The sequence below is a fragment of the Propithecus coquereli genome, unplaced genomic scaffold (genome assembly GCF_000956105.1).
Source record: "Propithecus coquereli isolate 6110/MARCELLA unplaced genomic scaffold, Pcoq_1.0 Scaffold381, whole genome shotgun sequence".
Lineage (NCBI taxonomy): Eukaryota > Metazoa > Chordata > Mammalia > Primates > Indriidae > Propithecus > Propithecus coquereli.
Genome location: NW_012149519.1, coordinates 1,168,052 through 1,190,232, shown reverse-complemented (window position 1 = coordinate 1,190,232; position 22,181 = coordinate 1,168,052). Strand labels below are relative to the sequence as shown.

The 22,181-nt window shown below is 37.0% G+C and overlaps 2 protein-coding genes across 3 annotated transcripts in view; one reads left to right on the top strand and one right to left on the bottom strand.

Moving 5' to 3' along the window:
* PLBD1 (phospholipase B domain containing 1) overlaps positions 1-6,223 on the top strand; it is a 78,660-nt gene extending 72,437 nt beyond the window's left edge. The window contains exons 7-11 of the mRNA XM_012652177.1: positions 953-1,153; positions 1,268-1,408; positions 3,154-3,339; positions 4,004-4,110; positions 5,915-6,223. Coding sequence (XP_012507631.1) covers positions 953-1,153; positions 1,268-1,408; positions 3,154-3,339; positions 4,004-4,110; positions 5,915-6,097 — 818 coding nt within the window. The 3' untranslated portion in view covers positions 6,098-6,223. The remainder of the gene's footprint in view (positions 1-952; positions 1,154-1,267; positions 1,409-3,153; positions 3,340-4,003; positions 4,111-5,914) is intronic.
* Positions 6,224-10,945: 4,722 nt separating this feature from the next.
* Positions 10,946-22,181, bottom strand: part of ATF7IP (activating transcription factor 7 interacting protein) — a 66,263-nt gene continuing 55,027 nt past the window's right edge. For both annotated transcript variants that reach the window (XM_012652174.1, XM_012652175.1), the window contains exons 11-14: positions 21,701-21,856; positions 19,753-19,935; positions 17,632-17,744; positions 10,946-11,585 (exon numbers count right to left, since the gene is read on the bottom strand). In XM_012652174.1, coding sequence (XP_012507628.1) covers positions 11,166-11,585; positions 17,632-17,744; positions 19,753-19,935; positions 21,701-21,856 — 872 coding nt within the window. In that variant the 3' untranslated portion in view covers positions 10,946-11,165. The remainder of the gene's footprint in view (positions 11,586-17,631; positions 17,745-19,752; positions 19,936-21,700; positions 21,857-22,181) is intronic.

The following is a 22,181-nucleotide window of genomic DNA, read 5'->3' as shown; positions in this document are numbered from 1 at the left end:
CATGCACTATAGTCCCAACTACTCAGGAGGTAGGAGAGTCGCTTGAGCCCAGGAATTTGAGGCTGCAGTGAGCTGTGATTGCACAGCTTGGGTGACAGAGTGAGATCCTGTCTCTCTAAAAAAAAGGCCTTCTTGTTGTGATTTTACATAGTAGAAGGGGCTAGCCAGCGCCCTCAGGCTTCCTCTATAAAGGCATTAATCCCATTCATGGAATTAATGGAATTAATGGGATACACCAGAGGAACTTATCACTCTGGTCCCTTCTAACTCTCCCACTGAGGCCCTTTTCTGACACTAGTATAGCACAGACAGTTTGCTCATTACTGTTGGTTACTGATAACAACATACCCTCTCTTATTATTACAGCTGTGCCTGGTATTCTATCCCTTGCATAATCATCCCAATATAAACCACAAAACAGGCCTTCAGGAAACTATGGCTTCATTGATTTTCCTGTGTTGCCTGCAACATTTATAAAAAACATTGACCCAGAGTATCGATGTCCTAGTTTCAAAACCATGTTTGCTTTTTATAAATGTAGATGTTTTTTCCACTTATAAAAATTATGTAGACTCATATAAAATTTGAAAAATACATGCTAATTAAAAGTTCTGCAAAATCCTAGCAAGTGGGGATCTATTTCTGTTTATCGTTCTGGAAACTCGGAATATTCCTGATTTCATATATATTTGTCGTCCCAAATCATAAAATCAAAAATTTTCAACGGAGAATTCAAGTGTGGAGGTCTACTGGCACATGCATAAGCGACACTTAACACTCGGGTAACTGCCTTAGAGGTTAGCCACAGCGGGGAAAGGCGACTGCGGATCAAGGATGGTGACCACACATACCCTCTGCGAAACGCATTGTGTGTGTAAAGCTCTGTGCTGAAAATGGTGGTTCAATATTCCAGGCATACGTTTGCTGTTGTGTATATTTTTCTTTCCTGTAGGGTTTCTGGAGTCTCTGGATGACTTCTACATTCTCAGCAGTGGTCTGATACTGCTGCAGACTACGAACAGCGTGTACAATAAAACGCTACTAAAGGAGGTGAGACCCGAGACTCTTCTGGCCTGGCAGAGGGTCCGTGTGGCCAATATGATGGCAGATAATGGCAAGAGCTGGGCAGAGATCTTCTCAAAATACAACTCTGGTAAGTGGCCCTGTAGAATAACTAACCTTTAGGCATGGACACGTGTTTAGATTTAGACTAGTTACCCAGTGAAGCTACAGCCGCGTCTTGCCTGCCTGTCTCCTGGTATTTCAGGCACCTACAACAATCAGTACATGGTCCTGGACCTGAAGAGGGTAAAGCTGAACCACAGCCTTGGCAAAGGCACTCTGTACATTGTGGAGCAAATTCCCGCATACGTAGAATATTCTGAACAAACGGATGTTCTACGGAAAGGTACTTTCTTCATGTTGTAAGTCGGGAGGACTGATGCGCGTGTGTGAGCACCTGGTGGGGGACTGCGTGCTGTGTGGACGTGTGACCGGGGGTATGTGGGGGGGGCGGGCAGAAAGGGTAGGGAAGCCACTGCTAGCTACCCTGGGAGCGAAGTACCAGGTTTAGTATAGCATTACACCTACACCACAGACTCTCATGAGACAATGTGCAAATTGGGACGCAAGTCAGGCATTCGCGACCCTGTGATTTCTCATGGCTCTAATATTACCTTCTCTCCTGTGTCCCTGATTAAAGCTTTAAGTTCAATACAGTTAATATTTATGGACTGCTACTCTGGCCTAGGGACCGGGAAAGTGAGGATACAAAATCCCTGCCGTCGAGGTCGAGGCACTCAGTAGTCTAGAAGGGAGGCAGAGCACGCAAAGCCGCCGTGAGAACCCAGGATGGGCAGAGCCGTAGTAAGGTCTGGCGGACCCAGCCCACTGGTGACACTAAGATAGCAGCGTTGGCTCGTGGGCGGGATTGAAGAGAGCCGTTCTGGAGGGCAAGAACAGAGCCCAGACATTGGAAGCCAGGAGTTTCCCTGCCTTGATTCAAATCTCAGCTCCTTAAAATCTCAGGCAAATTATCCAATCTCTCCAAGCCTCACTTTCTTCATCTGTAAAACAGAACAGTCCTGGTGTAGGTTCACAACCACTAATTTGTATTTTTGACATCTATATAACCTAGGTGTGTTTTAGCAACAAATCTGATTTTAACACCATAATTTCAATGCCATTCTGATCTCAATTCTTCCTTATACTGGCTCTTTGTCCCAAAACTAGCAAGGTAGAATGTCTTGTCATTTGCTTTTTTTCCTCAATAACCTCATCCCTGCATCGGAGGAGCCCAGTAGAAGGGAGAAAGGCAGACAAAGGCCAGGAGAAGAGTATGGAGGTGGGAAATCACTGAATGGTGGAGACATCCTATGTTGACTGTCCTGTAGGCAATAAGCCCTTCCAGTGTAATCTAGGATATTTCTGGAATGCTGCTTATACTAGAGCTGTGTCTCATGCTTGGTGCTTAGTGGCTAGTGGGCTGGGTAGCCTTAGAACACTGCGAAGCTGTCAATGAAGCAGAGCCTTCATAAATGCTTAGAGTCAAAGCAGTTAAAAGCCGGCTAGAAATGTAAAGATCCTCCTCGACCCTCTCACACTATGGACTCCTCCTACCTTTGACTCCTCCCCCAAAAGGGGAACATGAGGTTAACTGCCTAAAACCTAGCTATTCGGCCCTGAGCCTAGAAGTTAGGACTTCTGATTCCCAATGCTGTGTTCTTCCACTATCCCGTGATTAGTATGTGGCATCTTTTTTTTTGGGGCCACATTGTGAACCATCTTTTGGCATTTCCATAACCAAATCCACTTAGAAGAGGTCCCCAGACCACTTTGCATCATACTTTATTTTGCTGTATAGAAAATGAGGCTATTTTCTGATTTATAGAATGTTTTAAGAATTTTTGGTAAAAAGCAAAGAATTCTAATGCTCTTCTTCCTCTAATGAAATAATCTAAAAGTATACCAATTCGGGAAATTGAAAAGGCTCAGTTTGGCTGCCAGGGTTCACATTCAAAGCTTTATTTTCTAGACAATCATTTTGTAATTAAACACCTGTGCCAATTTTTAAAATAAACCATCACTAATAACTTCTTTCTTTTGTTCCCCCTTTATCTGTCTCCCTCCTTCTTGCCTTCCATTCCAAATCAGGATATTGGCCCTCCTACAACATTCCTTTCCATGAAAAAATCTACAACTGGAGTGGCTATCCCTTGCTAGTTCAGAAGTTGGGTTTGGACTACTCTTATGATTTAGCTCCAAGAGCCAAAATCTTCCGGCGTGACCAAGGGAAAGTGACCAATATGGCATCCATGAAATATATCATGAGATACAACAGTACGTAGCACATTTCTCGAGAATCATTCTTCAAAACTCCCTTTCTTCCCCATGGATAAAGAATCCATGTAAGTTTATCATCTCTGTACTAGAAGGAATTATAGGAAGTTACCTGAATTAAGTATTTAGCATTCAACTATATAGATATTTTATACTCAACAAGTAGAATTTTGGCCTCCTTTATAAAACGACAGAGAAAAGTCTACAGATTTTTTTAATTGAAAAAATTATATGTAAAACACAGAAATGACCTAGGCAGGATCCTCCCCCTCCTTCTCTTACACAAGTTTCCTTCCAAGGATAAAGACAGCAAATAAAACAGAAAATATTCATAAATACTTTATTTTTGATGAACAGTATCAAAGTCAAATTTGAATTTCTTTTATTGGAAAAAATCGATGCACGTTGATCTTCTGTTATCTCTGTTCCATCCACCCTTCACTGTGCAAGGCTCCCGAGGGCAGGCTGGGGCAGAGGACTTGCAGATGCTCCTTCCTAACAAGCCAAGGGAGACGTCTGCACCTGGAAGCAGGCCGGGCTCAGGAGGCTGGTGGGGGGGACTGTGATTATCTGGGCTTTAACGAGTCCGAAAGCCTTCCTGGGGATGCGTGTGTCTCAGAATAGCCAATAATCATTCTTTTCCCCATCACTCTTTGTTCCCTAGATTATAAGAAGGATCCTTATAGTAAGGGTGATCCCTGCAATACCATCTGCTGCCGTGAGGACCTGAACTCACCTAACCCAAGTCCCGGAGGTTGCTACGACACGAAGGTAACATACTGCTGGCTTTTGAATTGAATTTCCACCAGCATGTAGGCTTCCTCAAAGGCAAAGCTGCAGAGGTTTTTGTGGCATTAAGCACAATGATGCCTCTAACCATAAACTCAGTTCAGCAATCAGCTTTTTCAGAGATTCTGGCAGTAGGTCCCACTGCCTAACTTCAAGTCCCTGCTCTGCTACTTAATAGCAAATCACATAATTTTGTAGTGTTTTTGTTTCCTCATCTGTAAAGTGGAAATGCATACCTCATAGGGTTTTGTAAAGACTAAACCTTTAAATCTGTAAAAAGTTTAGAACAGTACTTAGTGAATTATTTGTAAATATACACAGTCATGATGACAATGATGACGATAATATTGTTAAGTTTTACCAGACTGACCGAATGTCCAAAGAACATATTAGTAGTAGCAGTGTACTTTCATGTTAAACATGAATTGAATTAGCTGAACAAGTGTTTTTCACCATGTTAGAATTGATAAGTGCCGTCATAGATCTCATAACAACAGGTAATAAGTCGGCTTGCAGTGGTTTGCTGAAGCTGGCTCCGGTAGGCGTGAGAACTAATTGTGAGTCAGTTGATACCATGTTGATAGCTTGAAATCAGCCATGGTGGGAGTATTCACACCATGGAAATTGGCAAATACCGCACATCAGGGCCTTTTTTAATTTTTATTCAGGGAGCTGGTTGTTAAAAATTTATCTGCACACTGCTGGATTTGGGATGTCTGAGGGTATGAGTTAGCCATTTGGTTGGTGGAAAGAATCACATCCTTTTGCAATTTTGGGGCAGGCATATGTCTTTTCTTTTGCATTGCCTGTCCTAAATTCTGGAAGATGCCTGTAAGGAGTGAACTGTTCTGTTCTCAGCTCAGAATCGTAGGAATGCCGGCCCCACCTGCACACTATTTTCTATCAGCCTAATACCTAAACAGCAGATGTAAACAAAGTGGCTGTAGAGAATCCGGCACAGAGGAAGCCCCAATGTATGCCTTCGTATTTTTTTAAATGGTATTCATATTTTCAAACATTCAGGAAAGTGTGTGAAGTGTTATATCCATCCCAGAATACACAAAGAAAATCACCTGTGCTGCCTTGCCTGGGAGAACCCAACTCAAGCTTCCTTCTGCCAAATTTCATGGCTGGAGACAGTGACCTGCTGTTTTTCATCAAAAAAAGTTTCTGTTGAAGCATATACTTTCAAAATATAATTTATCTCTTTAGAGTCATTTTGAATATGGGAAAAACCAGAAGCTCAGAGATTTTCTTTCTCCTCTAAGACCTGCTGCTACTCAGTTGTTAGGTGTTTTTGAGAACCATGGCCCTCATTTTTTGATAGTGAGCTCCTTCTACTTTAAAACTCTTGTTACTGCCCTGTTTAATAACAACTTTTCTTTGGGACTTAATATACTCTAGGCACTGCTCTGAGCATTGCTTGCATTAATCCTCATGACAACTCTATGGAGCCCACTTTACAAATGAGAAAACTGAGTCACAGAAGGGTTAAGTGATTTTTAAACAAGTTTTGGAGCTAAAATTCTGAATGAGTAATCTGAATAAAGATTTCATTTTTGGCTACAGTGTTCATTTGACACACTTCTACTGGTCAATTCACACTTAAATGCCACATGGATACAGAAGAGTGTATCATGTAAAGACGTGGAAGTTTGCAAGAAAATTTTTTAAAGGGGCCAATATTGTGACTTTGGAAAGAAAAGGGGGGAGAAAGTCATGGATTTAGTCGAGATTTTTTTTCCAAATGACTTTCTAAAATGTCCCCTCGCCTCTCTTTTCCCAGGTGGCGGATATCTACCTAGCATCGCAGTACACAGCCTATGCCATCAGTGGCCCCACAGTACAAGGCGGCCTCCCTGTTTTCCACTGGAACCGTTTCAACAAAACTCTCCATCAGGGCATGCCAGAGGCTTACGACTTTGATTTTATTACCATGAAACCAATTCTGAAACTTGACATAAAATGAAGGAGGGAGATGAGGGAATAGAAGGGAATAAAAGGCTGCAAATAGGAAACCAAAGGTACTATTTTAGCTATGTTTTTTCTGTCAGAATTACTCTTAATAAAATACAGTAAATTCATCTGTCACTTTCATTTTCCACTGATTTTAACAGCAAGCATTCGCTACAAGGTGGAGCACTGCAGAAGAAACATTGTGTGTGATAAATAACAGTACTAGGCTTTAGCATACAAGCTAATATACAAGAGGATGTGGCGGAAACTGCTCCTTTATTCACCAAAATCTATATTCTCCTTTTATGCTTGCCCACACAGACCACATCTCTCAGGGTCCCTTAGGTAGTTGTGCCACGTGACAGCCCTAGCCACAGAACCTGGATGGGTGCCACTTCCAGGCTTGGCCCTAAGAACCTGTACTCCCCCCATGCTCTTCCCCCTTCCTCTAGCCAGATATACTTAATGACAAAACCCTGGGGGACTGTGGAGCTGTTTCCAAAGGAATCTCTCATCAGCTGAGTCTTTCTGTGGTGCATACGATACAGTCAACCTCGCTGTTGTCTCCCATTAGTTAAAAGCACCCATCCAATCTAGCAACAACTCTGCACAGCAACTTGCTTTCATAGCTGGAGAGTTATATGTGGTTTGAGTGCCACGGAATTGCTGAGCAGGTTAAAGAAGCCAAATTGTACGGTATATAATGGGTGATTCTACACAAGGTGGGAGACTTTTGAAAGAAAAAACACAAGGGCTGTGAATTATCAGAATGAATCAGAGTACTCAGAATGTTAAAAATCCAGTAGTTTTATTTCAAAGTATAAATTTCAGGCTTGCTGGACAAAACCCCACTACAGTTAACACTTATACAGATACCACTCTACTGTACATTTAAAAAGAAAGAAAAAAAAACCCACAAAAACCTTCAAAACCTAATAAAAATAGGGCAACTACTAAAGCCCAGTTTATATTAGACATTAGGAAGGTCTTACATTGCCTTACTATTTACACTTTCATCTGCAATAAACAAAAATCAGGGTGCGAGTTTCTTACAAAGGATTTATTTTTATATTTAATTTGAAATGGCTAATAAAATACTAAAGCCAGGATCCCCAAAAGGTGTTTGATTGCCCAGTTACCTTATTTGCCCCCCCGCAAAAGACAGCATTTAAATATAAATGACGAGTACTTCGTTGATTCTACAAATAAAAAAAGGAAAGCTTATTTTAACATGATAAAATTATTTGAAGATGAGAAGACAAAATGTGTTTGGATTATTTTATTCCTCCCCATTGGCTGGCTCAAGGGGATGAATGAGTTTCAGGAATTGGGTAAGTCTGCCACACTAACAAACTCCTCATGAGAATTGCTCTGATTTGTGTGTGTGTGTCTCCCAAAACTAAAAGAGGAAAAAAAGGCATGTACCCAGTAAATAGTAAGGAAGGTGGAATCGTACATTGGTTTTAGATAGTTATTTGCAGTATTCTAATACTGGGACATGGTTTTTCCAGAAATTAGAATAAAACGGGCCAACCACAGGACAGTGATAAAATAACACATAAAAAAAAATCATAGGATACTGAGGATACTGAAATGGCCCAAGAAGGAAAGTCAGGGAGAACACTTGGAAGGTCTTTGCAGTACCCTACTGTGCTAAGATCACAGTGTATAAAAATGAGAAATGAGGATACCACAGGCATTACTTTGTTGATCTTGTACAGTACTGGAAAACTCATGGAACAAATTAAATGTTACCATGCAATATTAACACTAACCTTGCTGCATAAATGATAATTTGGAGAATATGTAAAGCAAAATAACGAAAACTAAGTTAACACTTACCCAATGCAGTAAGAGAACTGTAAGGTGCAGCCTGCCTAGGGAGTTCTTCAGACAGATGCATCCAAGATTCTAAGCTCTTTGCTTTAGGTCATTTTTTTCAAGATACATTATCTGGCAATGGGGATGGGGAGAGTAAGGAACACCTCTCTGTGAGGCAAACGGTATCTCAATAAATTTTCACTTTTCTAGGAAGAAAATTCTCCACTTCTCTCATAAACTTATATACTATGTTAAACAGTACACAGTATTCTGCATATTTTAAAAAGTGAGTCCAGAGAAATCGAGGGATATAGTTACCTCAAAAAGTTAACTGTTAACAACAGATGTCTTTGTACGCAACTCATAAATTTACCGGCAAGAACATAATTTTAAAAAGAGGCTTACTCACACTTAAAACAGGGTGAAAACTACTCTGACAAAGTGCAAAGTAACAGACATCACCATTACCATTAAATGCCATATAAACATTCTACTTTTCAGGCTGAAATATCAGAGGTTTCCAGGATTTCGAATAAGGCAATACCTTAGTATTGTCAGGCTAAAAATGTAGCAAACGTGCATTCCCAAAATGGGATAATGAAGCTTATTTTTAATACTTTGTGAAAAGATACCATGAAATTTTAAAAAAGGTAACCATGGAGTGTAAACTGCTACTAAAAAGTCTGTTATCAGTAGCGATTTCTAGTTGAGTCCCCCATTCTCTCTAAAGAAACAACCAAATAAAAAGTCAGCGTTCATCAACGTTGAAACCTGCCCCAAATAAAAGTCTAGTGTTCTAACCTAACACTTTCAGTAAATCCAATATCGCTGTTGCCCCTAAGTCCTATGGCAGGCTAATTTGAGGAGACCATGTTATAATAAATATACTTTTTCCTTGAATAATTACAGTCTCTCTTTGTACCTTCCTTCCACCATCTGGAATAAAATATTTTAAGTAATTATTTTACCGTAGTGAATCTATTTTTAGGGTTACTATTTGAGAATTCATTTTTTTTTCCTTTAACAAAAAACACAATATAGGCTAAAAGAATGAAATGTTTCCATTATAGTGGGCTTTCTTCACATGATTATATAATGCTATGAAAGTTTTTTTAGTAAATACAAATAAAGATGTTTATCAAAAGAACCTTTTGTAGGCTACTTAAGCAAATTGTTACCATAAAAATGATGAATAAAGAATTATTTGAACATGGGGCTTCAATTCTGTAGACAGGAATGACCTCGAATACATAACAACATTGAACCACTGCACGTAAAAACATATATACATGCAGATATAGATAGGTGTTCATATACATTGAGAAGATCATCAATTTCTTCCTTTCAAAATGTTCACTGTTGTGACGTTGGCAACTTCTTTACCATTAATCATTAGTCCTAAAATGAGTAATATTGACATAGTTGATTGGAAAATTTCATTCATGGAAAACTCTAATTCTCACTATGGTCTCATTTTGTGAAAGTGAAAGGAAGGTTTGGAGCATTTACTTTTTGGCAATCTGTAGGCTTTCTCCATCATCAGTCAAACCTCATACCTGCGAGGACAGTATACTGACCAGTGAAAAAGTCTCTAAAGAGAGTTTCTTTATAGCTAGAATACTTCCTATTACAAGCCATCAAAGTTGCAAACAAAACAGCATTAACAAAAGGGATAGCTCCCTCCTGCAATTCCAGGAAAATGAATGATGAATTTATTTTCAGAAGGTAAAAATATGAATTCAAATATTATAAGAGAAGATAACTAGAAAGTTATTTTATGAATTTCTTTCAAAATATTCTCAACCACATCCTTATTCCTAAAAGAGCCCAGCCCTCCAGTCCTAAACTATCTACACTCAAAACACCTACCTGACACCAGTATGGTTGGCGCTCACGTTGAAAATCCATGACCTAAGCTGAATTTCATTAACTTTGAAGAGAAACGGAGATACACAGGCGGTTATATCTGATTGTTACCTAAAATGACTTGAAAGGATACACTTTAAATTCTATCTAAAGCTGACAAAGGGAAAATCAGACTCAACTTGGCACCATCAAAAACAAAGTTAAAAGGTTAAAACAGGAAGGATGATATGAGAGTAGAGAGGAAATGAAGCTTTCCTCTTGATATTTTAGCTCACTCTATTTTGTGAATTTTATTATTTACTTCCTTTGAAAGAATAGTAAGGAATTCACTCGTATTGAGTGATAGATTTGGGTGGTAAAATGAACTAGAATTGCTTTCAAAATCTCTAACATGGTGTGCAACATGGATACTAAAACAGGTCTGATGGAAAATTTTCTTACACAATATGGTTTTCTCTTGGTCCACTTTACACAGAGTTAAATAGTGACCAAAAATAAAAGCATCTATTCTTAGAAGAAAATAGCAAGTCAAATTTTTGGAGTTAAATATAGTGATGCCACAGGTGAGAATAAATATATATATATATATAAAATATATATATGTATGTATATATGTATGTATGAATATATGCATGCCTTGGTTTAAAAATTATTTGGGGCTGTGCTATGGTAGAGATGAAGGAGAAATAAAGAGTGAAAGGCTGAAAGGGAAGAGTAAACAATGATGAACATATGGCCATGTTTATTTTTGCAGTTAATTTTTAAGGCACAAAATAAAAGTATAAGCCAGATTAGAAAAGGGAGGGGCCATTGCAGATCTTTTTTCACCTAATTAACAATCCAGGAGAAGAGACAAAAGAAAAGATGAATAGATCCTTTCCTGTGTTCCAATTAACCTATTTTAAACTATTTAGCCATTTTGCTTTTTATTTATTTCTTTGGGTTTTGTTTAGGTTCAGTTTAAATCACTTAACTATGATCTTATAGATCCCTTAGAAGCAGAATCATGCCAGTTACATATCCCAGATCTTTTGATATACTTACTTCATACTGAAAGAGAGAGAAATTTTGAGAATAAAAATGGGAGATTCCAATGCAATAACACATAAATAGGGAAAAAACACACAAACACGCACACATATTCCCCAGCCTCAAAACTAAAGCAAGGTACACATTTACATTTCAAAACCCTGAAGTTTAAATTGTCCAGGAAAAGATTCTTGCTTTGTGGGCTGAGTTTATTTTACTTCTGGTTATAAACAAATGTAGTGTATACACACATCTGTCCAAGAAATCTTGCACAATGTGGATTTTACATTGGATATCATGCACAAGATTAAAAACAAGATCAAAAGTGGAACTTTTAAAAGAGGAAGAGATAAAGGCTCCAAGGTTTAACTGCTCTGGGAAGAAGAGATCACATCTGTTGACTGAGGATCACAGAAAGGTCCAAAACGTCCATAAACATCCTTGGCTCGTACTGCAAAATAGTATTTGCTGCCTGATACAAACTGGGTGAGAGTACATGCCATAGGCAAGGGAAGTGCCTTTACCTCCCCAATCTTTTTCCATTGTGAGGGCACAGTGGCACTGGGTTCCTCATGGTAAGCATAGAGATGGTAGCTATCAACAGTGGCACAGCTTCGATCCACCTCCAGGACACTCCATGACAGTACTATGCCATTCTGACTCTGAACTCGTGCTAACTTCAAGTGTGGCTTCTGAGGCAGAGATGTGCTGGCAGCTTCTGGGGGCAGACGCTGTGGCTGTGGGGCTTCTGGTAAGGGTGCTGGGTGCACAGGGCGTGGGGGCTCCTGAAAAAAGAAGAGTCACAATGACTTATAATGATCCAAGAAAGAACTATTTTAGAATGCTAGAACTAAGAGAACTGGGAGATCATGCAGAGAGATATCATTTTACTTCAAGAATTCTGGGAAGTACCAAATATCATAGCCAAACTGGCAAGCTCTAGTTGGTGATTTGTAACCAATATGCCCCAAACAATGGTACTAAGCTTATACCTACTATAATTCCTAGACCTAAAATATTGAGTTTTGGGATGGTTCAACATATGCAAATCAATAAATGTGATTCACCACATAAACAGAATTAAAAACAAAAATGATATGAACATCTCAATAGATCCAGAAAAAGCATTTGATAAAATTCAGCAACCTTCATGATAAAAACCCTCAACAAACTAGGCATAGAAGGAATATACCTCAAGGTAACAAAAGACATATATGACAAACCCACAGCCAACATCATACTGAACAAGGAAAAGTTAAAAAGCATTCCCTCTAAGAACTAGAACAACACAAGGATGCCCACTTTCACCATACCTATTCAATATAGAACTGGAAGTCCTAGCCAGAGAAGAGAAATAAAAGGCATCCAAATTAGAAAAAAGAAGTCAAATTAGCTCTGTTTGCTGACAATACGATCTTATATCTAGAAAGCCCTAAAGACTTCTCCACAAGACTCCTATATTTGATAAATGAATTAAGCAAAGTTTCAGGATACAAAAATCAGTATTATTTCTACATGCCAATAATAATCAAGCTGAGAACCAAATCAAGAAGTCAATCCCATTAATAACAGCTACAAAAAAAAAAAAACCCACAGACACCCCCCACCCCAAATATATTTAACCAAGGAGGTGAAGGATCTCTACAAGGAAAACTACAAAACACTGAGGAAAGAAACTGTAGTGACACAAACAAATGGAAAACATCCCATCCAATGGATGAGAAAAATCGATGTTGTTAAAAATGACCATACTGCCCAAAGCAATCTGCAGATTCAATGCAATTCCTATCAAAATACTGATGTCATTTTTCAGATTTAGAAAAGAGCAATCCTAAAATTCACATGGAACCAAGAAAGAGCCCAAATAGCCAAAGCAATCCTAAGCGAAAAGAACAAAGCTGGAGGCATCATATTACCTGACTTCAAATTATATACTACAAGACTACACTAACCAAAACAGCATGGTACTGGTATAATAATAGAGATATGGATCAATAGAACAGATGATAAAGCTACACGACCTGACAAAGTTGCCAAGAATATACACTGGGGAAAGGACACCCTATATAATAAATGGTGATGGGAAAACTGGATTGCTATATGCAGAAGAATGAAACTGGACCCCTATTTCCCACCAGATACAAAAATTAACTCAAGATGGATTAAAGACTTGAATGTAAGACCCGTAACTATAAAAATACTAGAAGAAAACCTAAGCAAAACTCTTTTGGACGTTGGTCTAGGCAAAGAGAATTCATGACTAAAAAATGTCAAAGCAAACACAACAAAAACAAAAATAGACAAATGGGACTCAAACTACAAAGCTACTGCACAGCAAAAGAAATAATAAACAAGAGTGACAAGACATCCTGTAGAATGGGAGAAAATATTTGCAAACTGTGCATCTGACAATGGACTAATATCCAAAATATACAAGGAGCTCAAACAACTCAACAACAACAAAATAATCTCATTAAAAAGTGGGCTAAAGACATGAACAGACATTTTTTAAAAGATATACAAATGGCCAACAAGCATATGAAACAAGGCTCAACATCAGTAATCGTCAGGAAAACCCAAATTAAAACCACAATGAAATATCATCTTACACCAGTTAGAACAGCTATTACTAAAAAGACAAAGAATAACAGATGTTGGCAAGGATGTGGAGAAAAGGGAATGCTTATAAACTGTTGGTGAGAATGTAAACTAGTAAAACCTTTATGGAAAACAGTAGAGCTTTCTCAAAGAACTAAAAATAGAATTCCCATTTGATCCAGCAATCCTACCACGGGGTATCTACCCAAAACAAAACAAATCATTACATCAAAAAGGTACTTGCACTCATGTTTGTTGCAGCACTATTCACAACTGCAGTGATATGGAATCAACCTATGTGTCCATCAATGGATGTTTGGATAAAGACAATGTGATTGATACATACACACACACACATACACACCATGGAATAATATAATATATAATATTATATAATAATATAAATATATATACACTGTGAAATAAATAAAAATAAAAAGCCCTTGCCTATGGAACATCATTGCAAAAGACACTGAAATAATCATCTACTTCTAACAAAATAATTTAAGATTTAGTTTTCTATGCTACAGATTCTCATTTTAGTATTATGTAACATTTTTCAATATGCGTGGCAGCCAATATCATATGATATTGGAATGCACAGCTATATTTTCATTTTTAAGTTGTTTGAAATATAAAGACAGTAGCATATTCTTATAAATAAACACATTAACGCTTAATGTGTACGATGTTCTTGGCCAGTCTACATGAAAAAGTTGATATTTAAATTGGACTGTGAAAGATGGGATTTAGACACGCAGAAATAGTTACTTATCTTTCGGCCAACAGGTAAAGCATGCGCAAAGGCATGGGGATAGGAAAGTGAAAGGACTTAAGGACAAGAACAAGTGCTACCTTTTTCTTGGACATAGGGCATATGAAGAAGAATAGTGAAAGATGATTTGGAAAGGGAAGCTAAGACAGATAATGATGAAGCCCTACTGACTTGTCTAACACTAGAACATTATCATCATCATCATTATATCTGGGTTTTAAGATGACAGAATAACAATTTCTTCAAAAAAGAGTGAGAGCCAGGAAGTTAAGAATATGAGTGATCTTTTAAGTAGAACATATCATTGCTCACCAATTTATACTGAAGTCAGAAAGCAAATAAGACTACCTTAACTGAAATTCATCTAATAAAAATATGTTTTTGTATGTATTTCATTAAGTAGATAGTTTGCATATTGTGAATTCTGTAAAGATCTGATGACATCTTTTAAAATCTCCATGCTTTCTTGAACTCCTGGCATCAAGTGATCCTCCTGCCTCAGCCTCCCAGAGTGCTAGGATTACAGGTGTGAGCCACTGTGCCTGGCAAAATCTCCATGCTTTCTTAAAGCTTAGTACCAACCAGTGCCTTGCACATAGTAAAAACGCAAAAAGGATGTGCTGATTAATTTCAGGTAATGCAAATCTGTTGATGAAATGAATACACCTAGTGGGAAAAAATTCATATACATATCTGGAAAAAGGTAAATCCACTGTTAAAAAGCCAAAGAAACAAAGTTAGAGAAAAAAGAAACAAAATCAGATAAAACACCGAAAGCCAAAGAAGTAGAACTTATTCAAATACTGGCCATGTATTTCCTCTCTCAAATTATCTTTTTTCCTAAAATGACTTAATCACTCAAGTGAATAACATTAAATTAAACATAAAGCTAGTAAGATCTAAGAGAAGATGGATAAAGCCATGATCTTTGACTAGAGGGAGCATAACAGTTTAAGGTGTTTGACAATAGCTTAAATGGCCTGCAATATCCCAATTTCTTAAAATTTTAGGATTTTGAATCCGCTCATACCACAAAACTAGTTAAGTCAAATGAGTTTTTAGGCTGAGTGCCTATAATTCTAGCACTCTAGGGGGCCAAGGCGGGAGGATTGCTTGCCTGAGGTCAGGAGTTCAAGACCAGCCTTAGCAAGAATGAGATCCCGTCTCTACCAAAAAAATAGAAAAAAAAAGAAAAAAAAAGAAAAAAAAAATTACCCAGGTGTGGTGGCACTCACCTATAGTTCCAGCTACTTGGGAGGCTGAAGCAAGAGGATCGCCTTGGAAGCCCAGGAGATTGAGGTTGCAGTGAGCTATGATGACGCCACTGCACTCTATCTGGGGTGACAGAGCAAGACTCTATCTCAAAAAAATAATAAAATAAAATAAAATAAAATAAGTCTTTGTATTGTTTTCAACACTGCAGTGGAGAATTCTACTGAATTTCTGCAGATAAAATAATATGACATCAAGGATATGCTTAAAAATAATCAAGTGTTTGCATGAGTTGTGGGAATAGGTGAGTGGCAACATAGACAAAATAAGATTGGCCATGTACTGGTAATTGTTGAAAATGGGTGATGGGTATGTGGGGATCATTATATTATTTTGTCTTTCATGTATGTTTGAAATTTTCCATTTAAAAAGTTATTAAAAGTTGCATTAAAAGAAAGAATATTTCTCCAGTGTATTATAAGACAATACACATGGAATGCTGGTTTTTTTAAAATAAAAATGTAAAAAGCTCTGATGGGTTATAAAATTTGCAAAACTATGCTATAAATAGATTTTGCCATATATTTTTTTGAAGAAATATGCAATGAAAGAATTTATTTGTAGCTGCAAACAAAAGTAATGGCATATTTGCCATTTACCCTAATAGGGCCAGATCTGTAGCACCGTGAAAACACTCTGGAAGTGCTGAGCTCAGGCAACCTGAGATTTTAAATGGCTCTGGCTCGGACACTATCTTGGCTAATGACAATGAGGAACAATTTAACATCTTATACAGTATCCTCTTCTATCAGAAGGAAAATAATAACTCTAATTTTCATAGGGTTGTAAGGATTAAATAAAATAATACATGTAAAGAATTTAATAGATCACTTTGAACAAGGATTAAAAAAGAAAAAAAAAGAAGAAAGAAAGAAAACAACTTAGTGGAGTGCCTATAGGTGCTCTATTGATGATAATTCTTTCACTGCAGTGGTACTATAAAAATAATAGGTATTTAAGAGCATAATCTTTAGTGCTGAAATGCATGGGTTCTTGAGAGGTATGACCTTGGGTTGGTTATTCAACTTCTCTGTGTATAAGTTGCCATATCTGTAATAAAAGATAAAAAAAAAAAAAAAAAGGCTAGCAACAGTCCTCCTAAAGGACTCCTGCATGAGGACCAAGTATATTAACAGTGCTTGGTAAGTGGGAAGCACTCAATAAATTATTACAAGCATTTTTAAAAAAAGGATGTTTGCTAGGTAAAAAGTAATATCAGCTATAAAGCTGATATAACTATTTTGATATAACTTCTTTAAAGAAAAATGCTAACCACAATAATATGCGATAGCTTTACAATCTCCCCCTCACTTCTCTCATAAAGCCAGCATTTCCATTCACATGATATTTCATACCAAATACTGTCATAATCCTGTCACAGGATAATGCGACATTACTTTGGAGGCTAAATCTAAAGAGAAATCTTTGTTTTTCTCTATTATCTCTTAATAAATGATTTCCCAATACCATTGGATTACTTAAAACAATAAATTGATGACAACATAGCAGCTAGAAGTGGTACAGGTTTGGAGGAAAAAAATAAAGTTAGAACAAAAAAAAAATCAAAAATACCCATCTTAATTTAATTAATGTATTTATGTATTTATTTTGAGACAGAGTCTTGCTCTGTTGCCCCAGGTAGAGTGCAGTGGTGTCATCATGGCTCACTGCAATCTCAAATTCCTAGGCTCAAGCAATCCTCCTCCCTCAGCCTCCTAACCAGCTGGGATGACAGGTGTATGCCCACCATGCCCAGCTAATATTTGTATTATTTGTACAGATGGGGTCTCACTACACTGTTCAGGCTGGTCTCCAACTTCTGGCTTGAAGGGATCCCCCCGCCTTGTCCTCCCAAAGTGCTAGGATTATAGGCATGAGCTATTGTGCCCAGCCCCCTTCTTAATTTAACCATGAGTTGGAAATAGTTTATTTCACTTCACATGTCCCAGGTGTGGACCTGCTTTTGTACAATGTACACCACAAGCAAACTCAATGATTCTTAATGATCCTCATCCCTAGCAACATTTGTTCATAACGGTAAGATCAATTTTCTTAAAGTTCTGCTGGAAATGAGAAAGACCTATCACTTCCCTTTGATATAACTACGTTAAAGAAAAATGTTAACTACAATATTAGTTGATAGCTTTACAATTGAGAATTTTGTAAAGCCAAGCATGCACATTTACAGTATGCACTTGTGGTGGTCGGTGATGCACTGTGAGCTGAGGTCCTGTTGATCCCAAGGTTAGTCCATTGTTTACAACATACGTAGTTGTTTGAGGCACTCGAACTGTAACACCTACAAAGGAAAATTAAGGAATAAAATCAGAATTCTATTGTTAATTTGGTGGAACACTGATTAAATACTTGAAGTCAGTGAAGCAATGTTTTCAAAATAGGAAAGGAAAAATATTCCCAACCTAGAAGTCTATATATATTCAGCCAAACTATCATTTAAACATGAGGATAAAGAAATTTTTATGTATGCAAGCACTCAAAAGAAATCTAACTTCCATGAACCCTTTCTCAAGTAGTCACTGGAGGATGTGTGCCACCATTATGAGAGAGAAAATAAAGAAAGAGGAAAACATAACGTACAAGAAATAGGAGGTCCAGCATGGGGAGAAATAAATGGATCCCCACCAGGAAGGCTATGAATAAAAAAAAAAAATCCTACAATACTAACTGATTGTGCACCACATGCAGAGAAGGCAGATAGGTCAAAATGAAACAGTTATTCAGAGGTTAGACACATGAACAGTATCTTCATAAGGATCCCTGCTGTCTCATCTTTTTAAGCAGGACAGAAAGCTCAAGTAAATAATCCTTGATTTGTGTTAATGAGGTTCCTTTCTTTCTCTCCATGCCCAGCTGATCAGCTAAGGATACTCATCTCACCCCACAGAAAACTGCTGTGACATACACCAGGGCAAAAGAAGCAGAAAATTTAGAGTCCCCTACTGCCTTGACCATATTCTTGCCATATATTCACTACCTGGCCCATGCGATAGTTCTGCCAGGTGCCCTGACAGTGGTGAGCCTAGTTTCCCAGAACTCATTCCTGACCCTACCAACTAATTTTCTCAGACAAGGAACTTGGTAAACTTAAGAAAATTGAAGCCAGACTATAATCTAGAGACTCTACTTAGTTTATTTTCTTCCGGAAGCTATCATCTAATAATGGCACAATTTCTTTAAACAGCTAGATTTATTCTTGCTATTAAATTCTGCAAAACTGAGTAATATATATATATGTTAGTGATCCCTATATTGGTGGCAAAATCATAAAGAAAAGCAGAATGACTGACAGAAAAGGATGGTGATTACCTCTAATGGAAAGGGGGAGGAAGGCAATTAAGGAAGGGCCTGCAGGAGGGCTTGTAGGATACTGATAGAGTTCTAGTTCTTAACCCGATGAAGAGTTCAAGATGGTTCATTTTATTATTTTTCTTTAAACTTTAAGCATGCTTTTTATATAAACTTGTGTTTATATAATATAGTCTACTACTGCTAATATATAGTATATGTTAATATATAATTATATATTAGTTGCATACATACATATGTAACTAACATATTATATATAGAGAGAGAGAGAGGAAACCACAAGTTCCCTTCAACACTTTCCCTTATTTCTCAGCCACCTTCCATATCTTTAAGACTCACGAGAGGCTACCTCTACCATGATTTCTGTCACTAGGCTAAGTCACAATTGATGATTCCCTCTTAAATTAGGTAGGGTGCCTCTTAATAGAGTGGAGAATAAACCAACATCAAATAGGGTACTGTAACAGTATTGACCATAAATAATTAAATTAAAGATAACACATATAGCACAAATCAAGTAGTGCACATGTCCAATTTTCTCTGGTTAACTCTCCTAAAAGAAGAAAACTGAACTAATAATAGAGGTTTTTTGGTTCTCTTGTCATTTCTTTTTTAAATTATTATTGTTTTTTTAAATTATAAATATTAATTATATATATTTATGGTATACATTATGTTTTGAAATATGCATACATTGCAGAATGGTTAAATCAAGCTAATTAGCATATGTATTGCCTCACTTATCATTTTTTTTGTGGTGACGACACTTAAAATCTGCTCTATCGGCTATTTTCAAGTATATAATATATTGTTATTAACTATACCACAGTCAATATGTTGTATAATAAATCTCAAACTTATAATAGTTTTAATAAATATAAGAACTTTTTGCAAAATCTAATGTCAATATAAGCCACTCCAACTAAACGCTGGAGAGAGCTACATTTATCTTGGGGCAATATATACGAAAAGTCTCTTACTATTTTGGGGATTGACCTGCCGAACAGCCGGAGCCTGCATAACAGTTCCTCGCAAGGGAGCCTGAGCTGGTGGTGCTGGGAGAGTTGTATAAACCACTTGGTGGTTTGCAGGAGCTCTTGGTACAGGGAGTCTTGTGGTCACCTGAGTTACTGGACGATGTGTTACATTCACGGTAGTTGGGGCTAATGGAAGGCAGAAAAAGAGATTAACAGTGCAGTAAATTCTATGTCAAGCAAACTGTATTAAATGGTAATTACTCTGCATAGAATCTAATTAACTATAACAATGAGAGAAATAAACAGTCTCCTTTTATAATCTTACAGGATAAAAATGATAGAGCTAACTAAAATTAATAATATTAAAATCCAAGACTCAGAAAAAGAGAACAACTTAACACTTTCAATCCCCTTCCCATTCTTTAGTTTGACTAGATAATAAGCATGTGAAGGTTAAAAAAAAAAAAGGGAGGGCGGTTTGCAGGTGAGAGTATGATACCACAGGAGTGACTTACAGCAATTTATCCTTCCTCAATTTTACATTGTTCTTAGCAGAGTGGAATTATAAGCCCTCCAGGGCTTCTGCCAAGGGAGTAAGAATCCAAAAGAGTATCTTTGTATTCCCACAGTTCAAGAAACTGCCTGGCTATTATAATTCACGTTTTGTTCAGGTGAAGTAACCTATCTTTTATTTATAACAGTAAAATATCCATTAAAATACAGACTTTCCCCTCCTCCACTCTAGCATTCTTCCTAATGTATGTTCCAAAGAGCATTAATACCTTGAGTAATGTTAATTTGATACTTATCAAAAAATGAGTCCTAAACATTCACTGACAGGATGGAACTACAATAATGAAGATTTTTTAAGAGTTAACACTGTATTAATAACAACTCTCTGAACTGGAATCACATTTTACAAATAACCACATAGTATAATAATTATGCAATGAAACAATAATAAATCTACTTTCATATGGAAAAAAATAAGTTTTATAATAAAATAAATTTGGAGAAAAATACTAGATATAACAAAGATAAAACAGTTCCTTTACTAAAGAAAGACTCCTCAGTCTTTACATATTCTAACTTAATAAAGTTATATAAGCACATTCTTTTGCCTGGCAATGCCAACAAGGTAAAACGTAGTTTAACTTGGTAGGAAATTCTGGATAAGCATCTAGAATTCTGAAATCCAAATCTAAACAGTAATTACCATAACTATCAGGCACTTAGGGTATCAACAATAATTTCATAATTCAAAGATTAACAAATGGTCTGTTAAATCACTATAGAAAATATCCTTATTCCTGTAAGTTACTCTGGTAATTTAAGTATAAATTTCACTGGATAAAATCCCATTTTACTCAGTATTTTCCTTAATGAGAAGAGTGCTTATATAGGTATTTTGCAGATAAATCCCAAGCAATAGACTGTTTTGCAGAAGACAAATTGTCTTGATTGGCTTCTAAACAGTTTAGGAGATGTAGGTTATACCTTGAAAACGTCTGATTTACAGCTTCTTGAAAGGTAGCAAGCAAAATATTAGCACATACTTCCTGACACTAGTGTTAGGCCAGTTAAAACTACTTCAAGATAAGATTCACTTAAAATTTCTATTTGATCAATTATAACCTCTTGGTTATACTCTGAACAAATCATGATATTCATCCTTTCTAGAGAAGCTACATTCATTTCTGCTGTTTACAGGACATCTGCTGGCAGATGACAAAAACATATATACAGGTTGTCTTCTTTATAACCATTCTCTACCAGTGCTACTACTTAAGACAGTAAGCAACAGTAAGTTATACTGCGTTCAAAAACACATACATTGTCTTCAAATTAACAATGAGAATGATTCTTAATTTTCTGTCTTATCTTTCCACTCAATTCCATAGTCATAGTTAAGCAAAACTAAAGCTTCTGCTCAATCATTCAGCAAATTTACCTGTAGGTAATAAGTGTATGGTTGTCTGAGATGGTCCACTTGTTGGTACCCCAGATGGTTGAAGAGGCGGTGCTGGTTGTATGGGTTGCAACGGTCGTGACACAGGCTGAGAAGAACCCATGGTTGATACAGGAGTGTGATTTAGCTTTTTGGGGTCTGTTAATTAAAAGCGAGATGTTATGATTGACAGGAAAAAATTTAGAATACAGGTCTTTCCTTTTTGGATCAATTTTACTTTTGCTTGCTACTTGGGTATCACATTTACCTCTAAGAGCACAATTTCTTTCTGTTTTACCTATTTGCATTTTTTGCTGATTTGAAAATGAGGTCAGGAGCATACATAATTCACTACTGGTTCTATCACAGATTCTAATTCACATTTATAGGAATTCAGTTTTATGTTTTGTTTATTTTTATGAAAAAATCTTACTTCTGGATTCAATACATCACATCAACTAGCATAATTTCATTGCTTGCATAA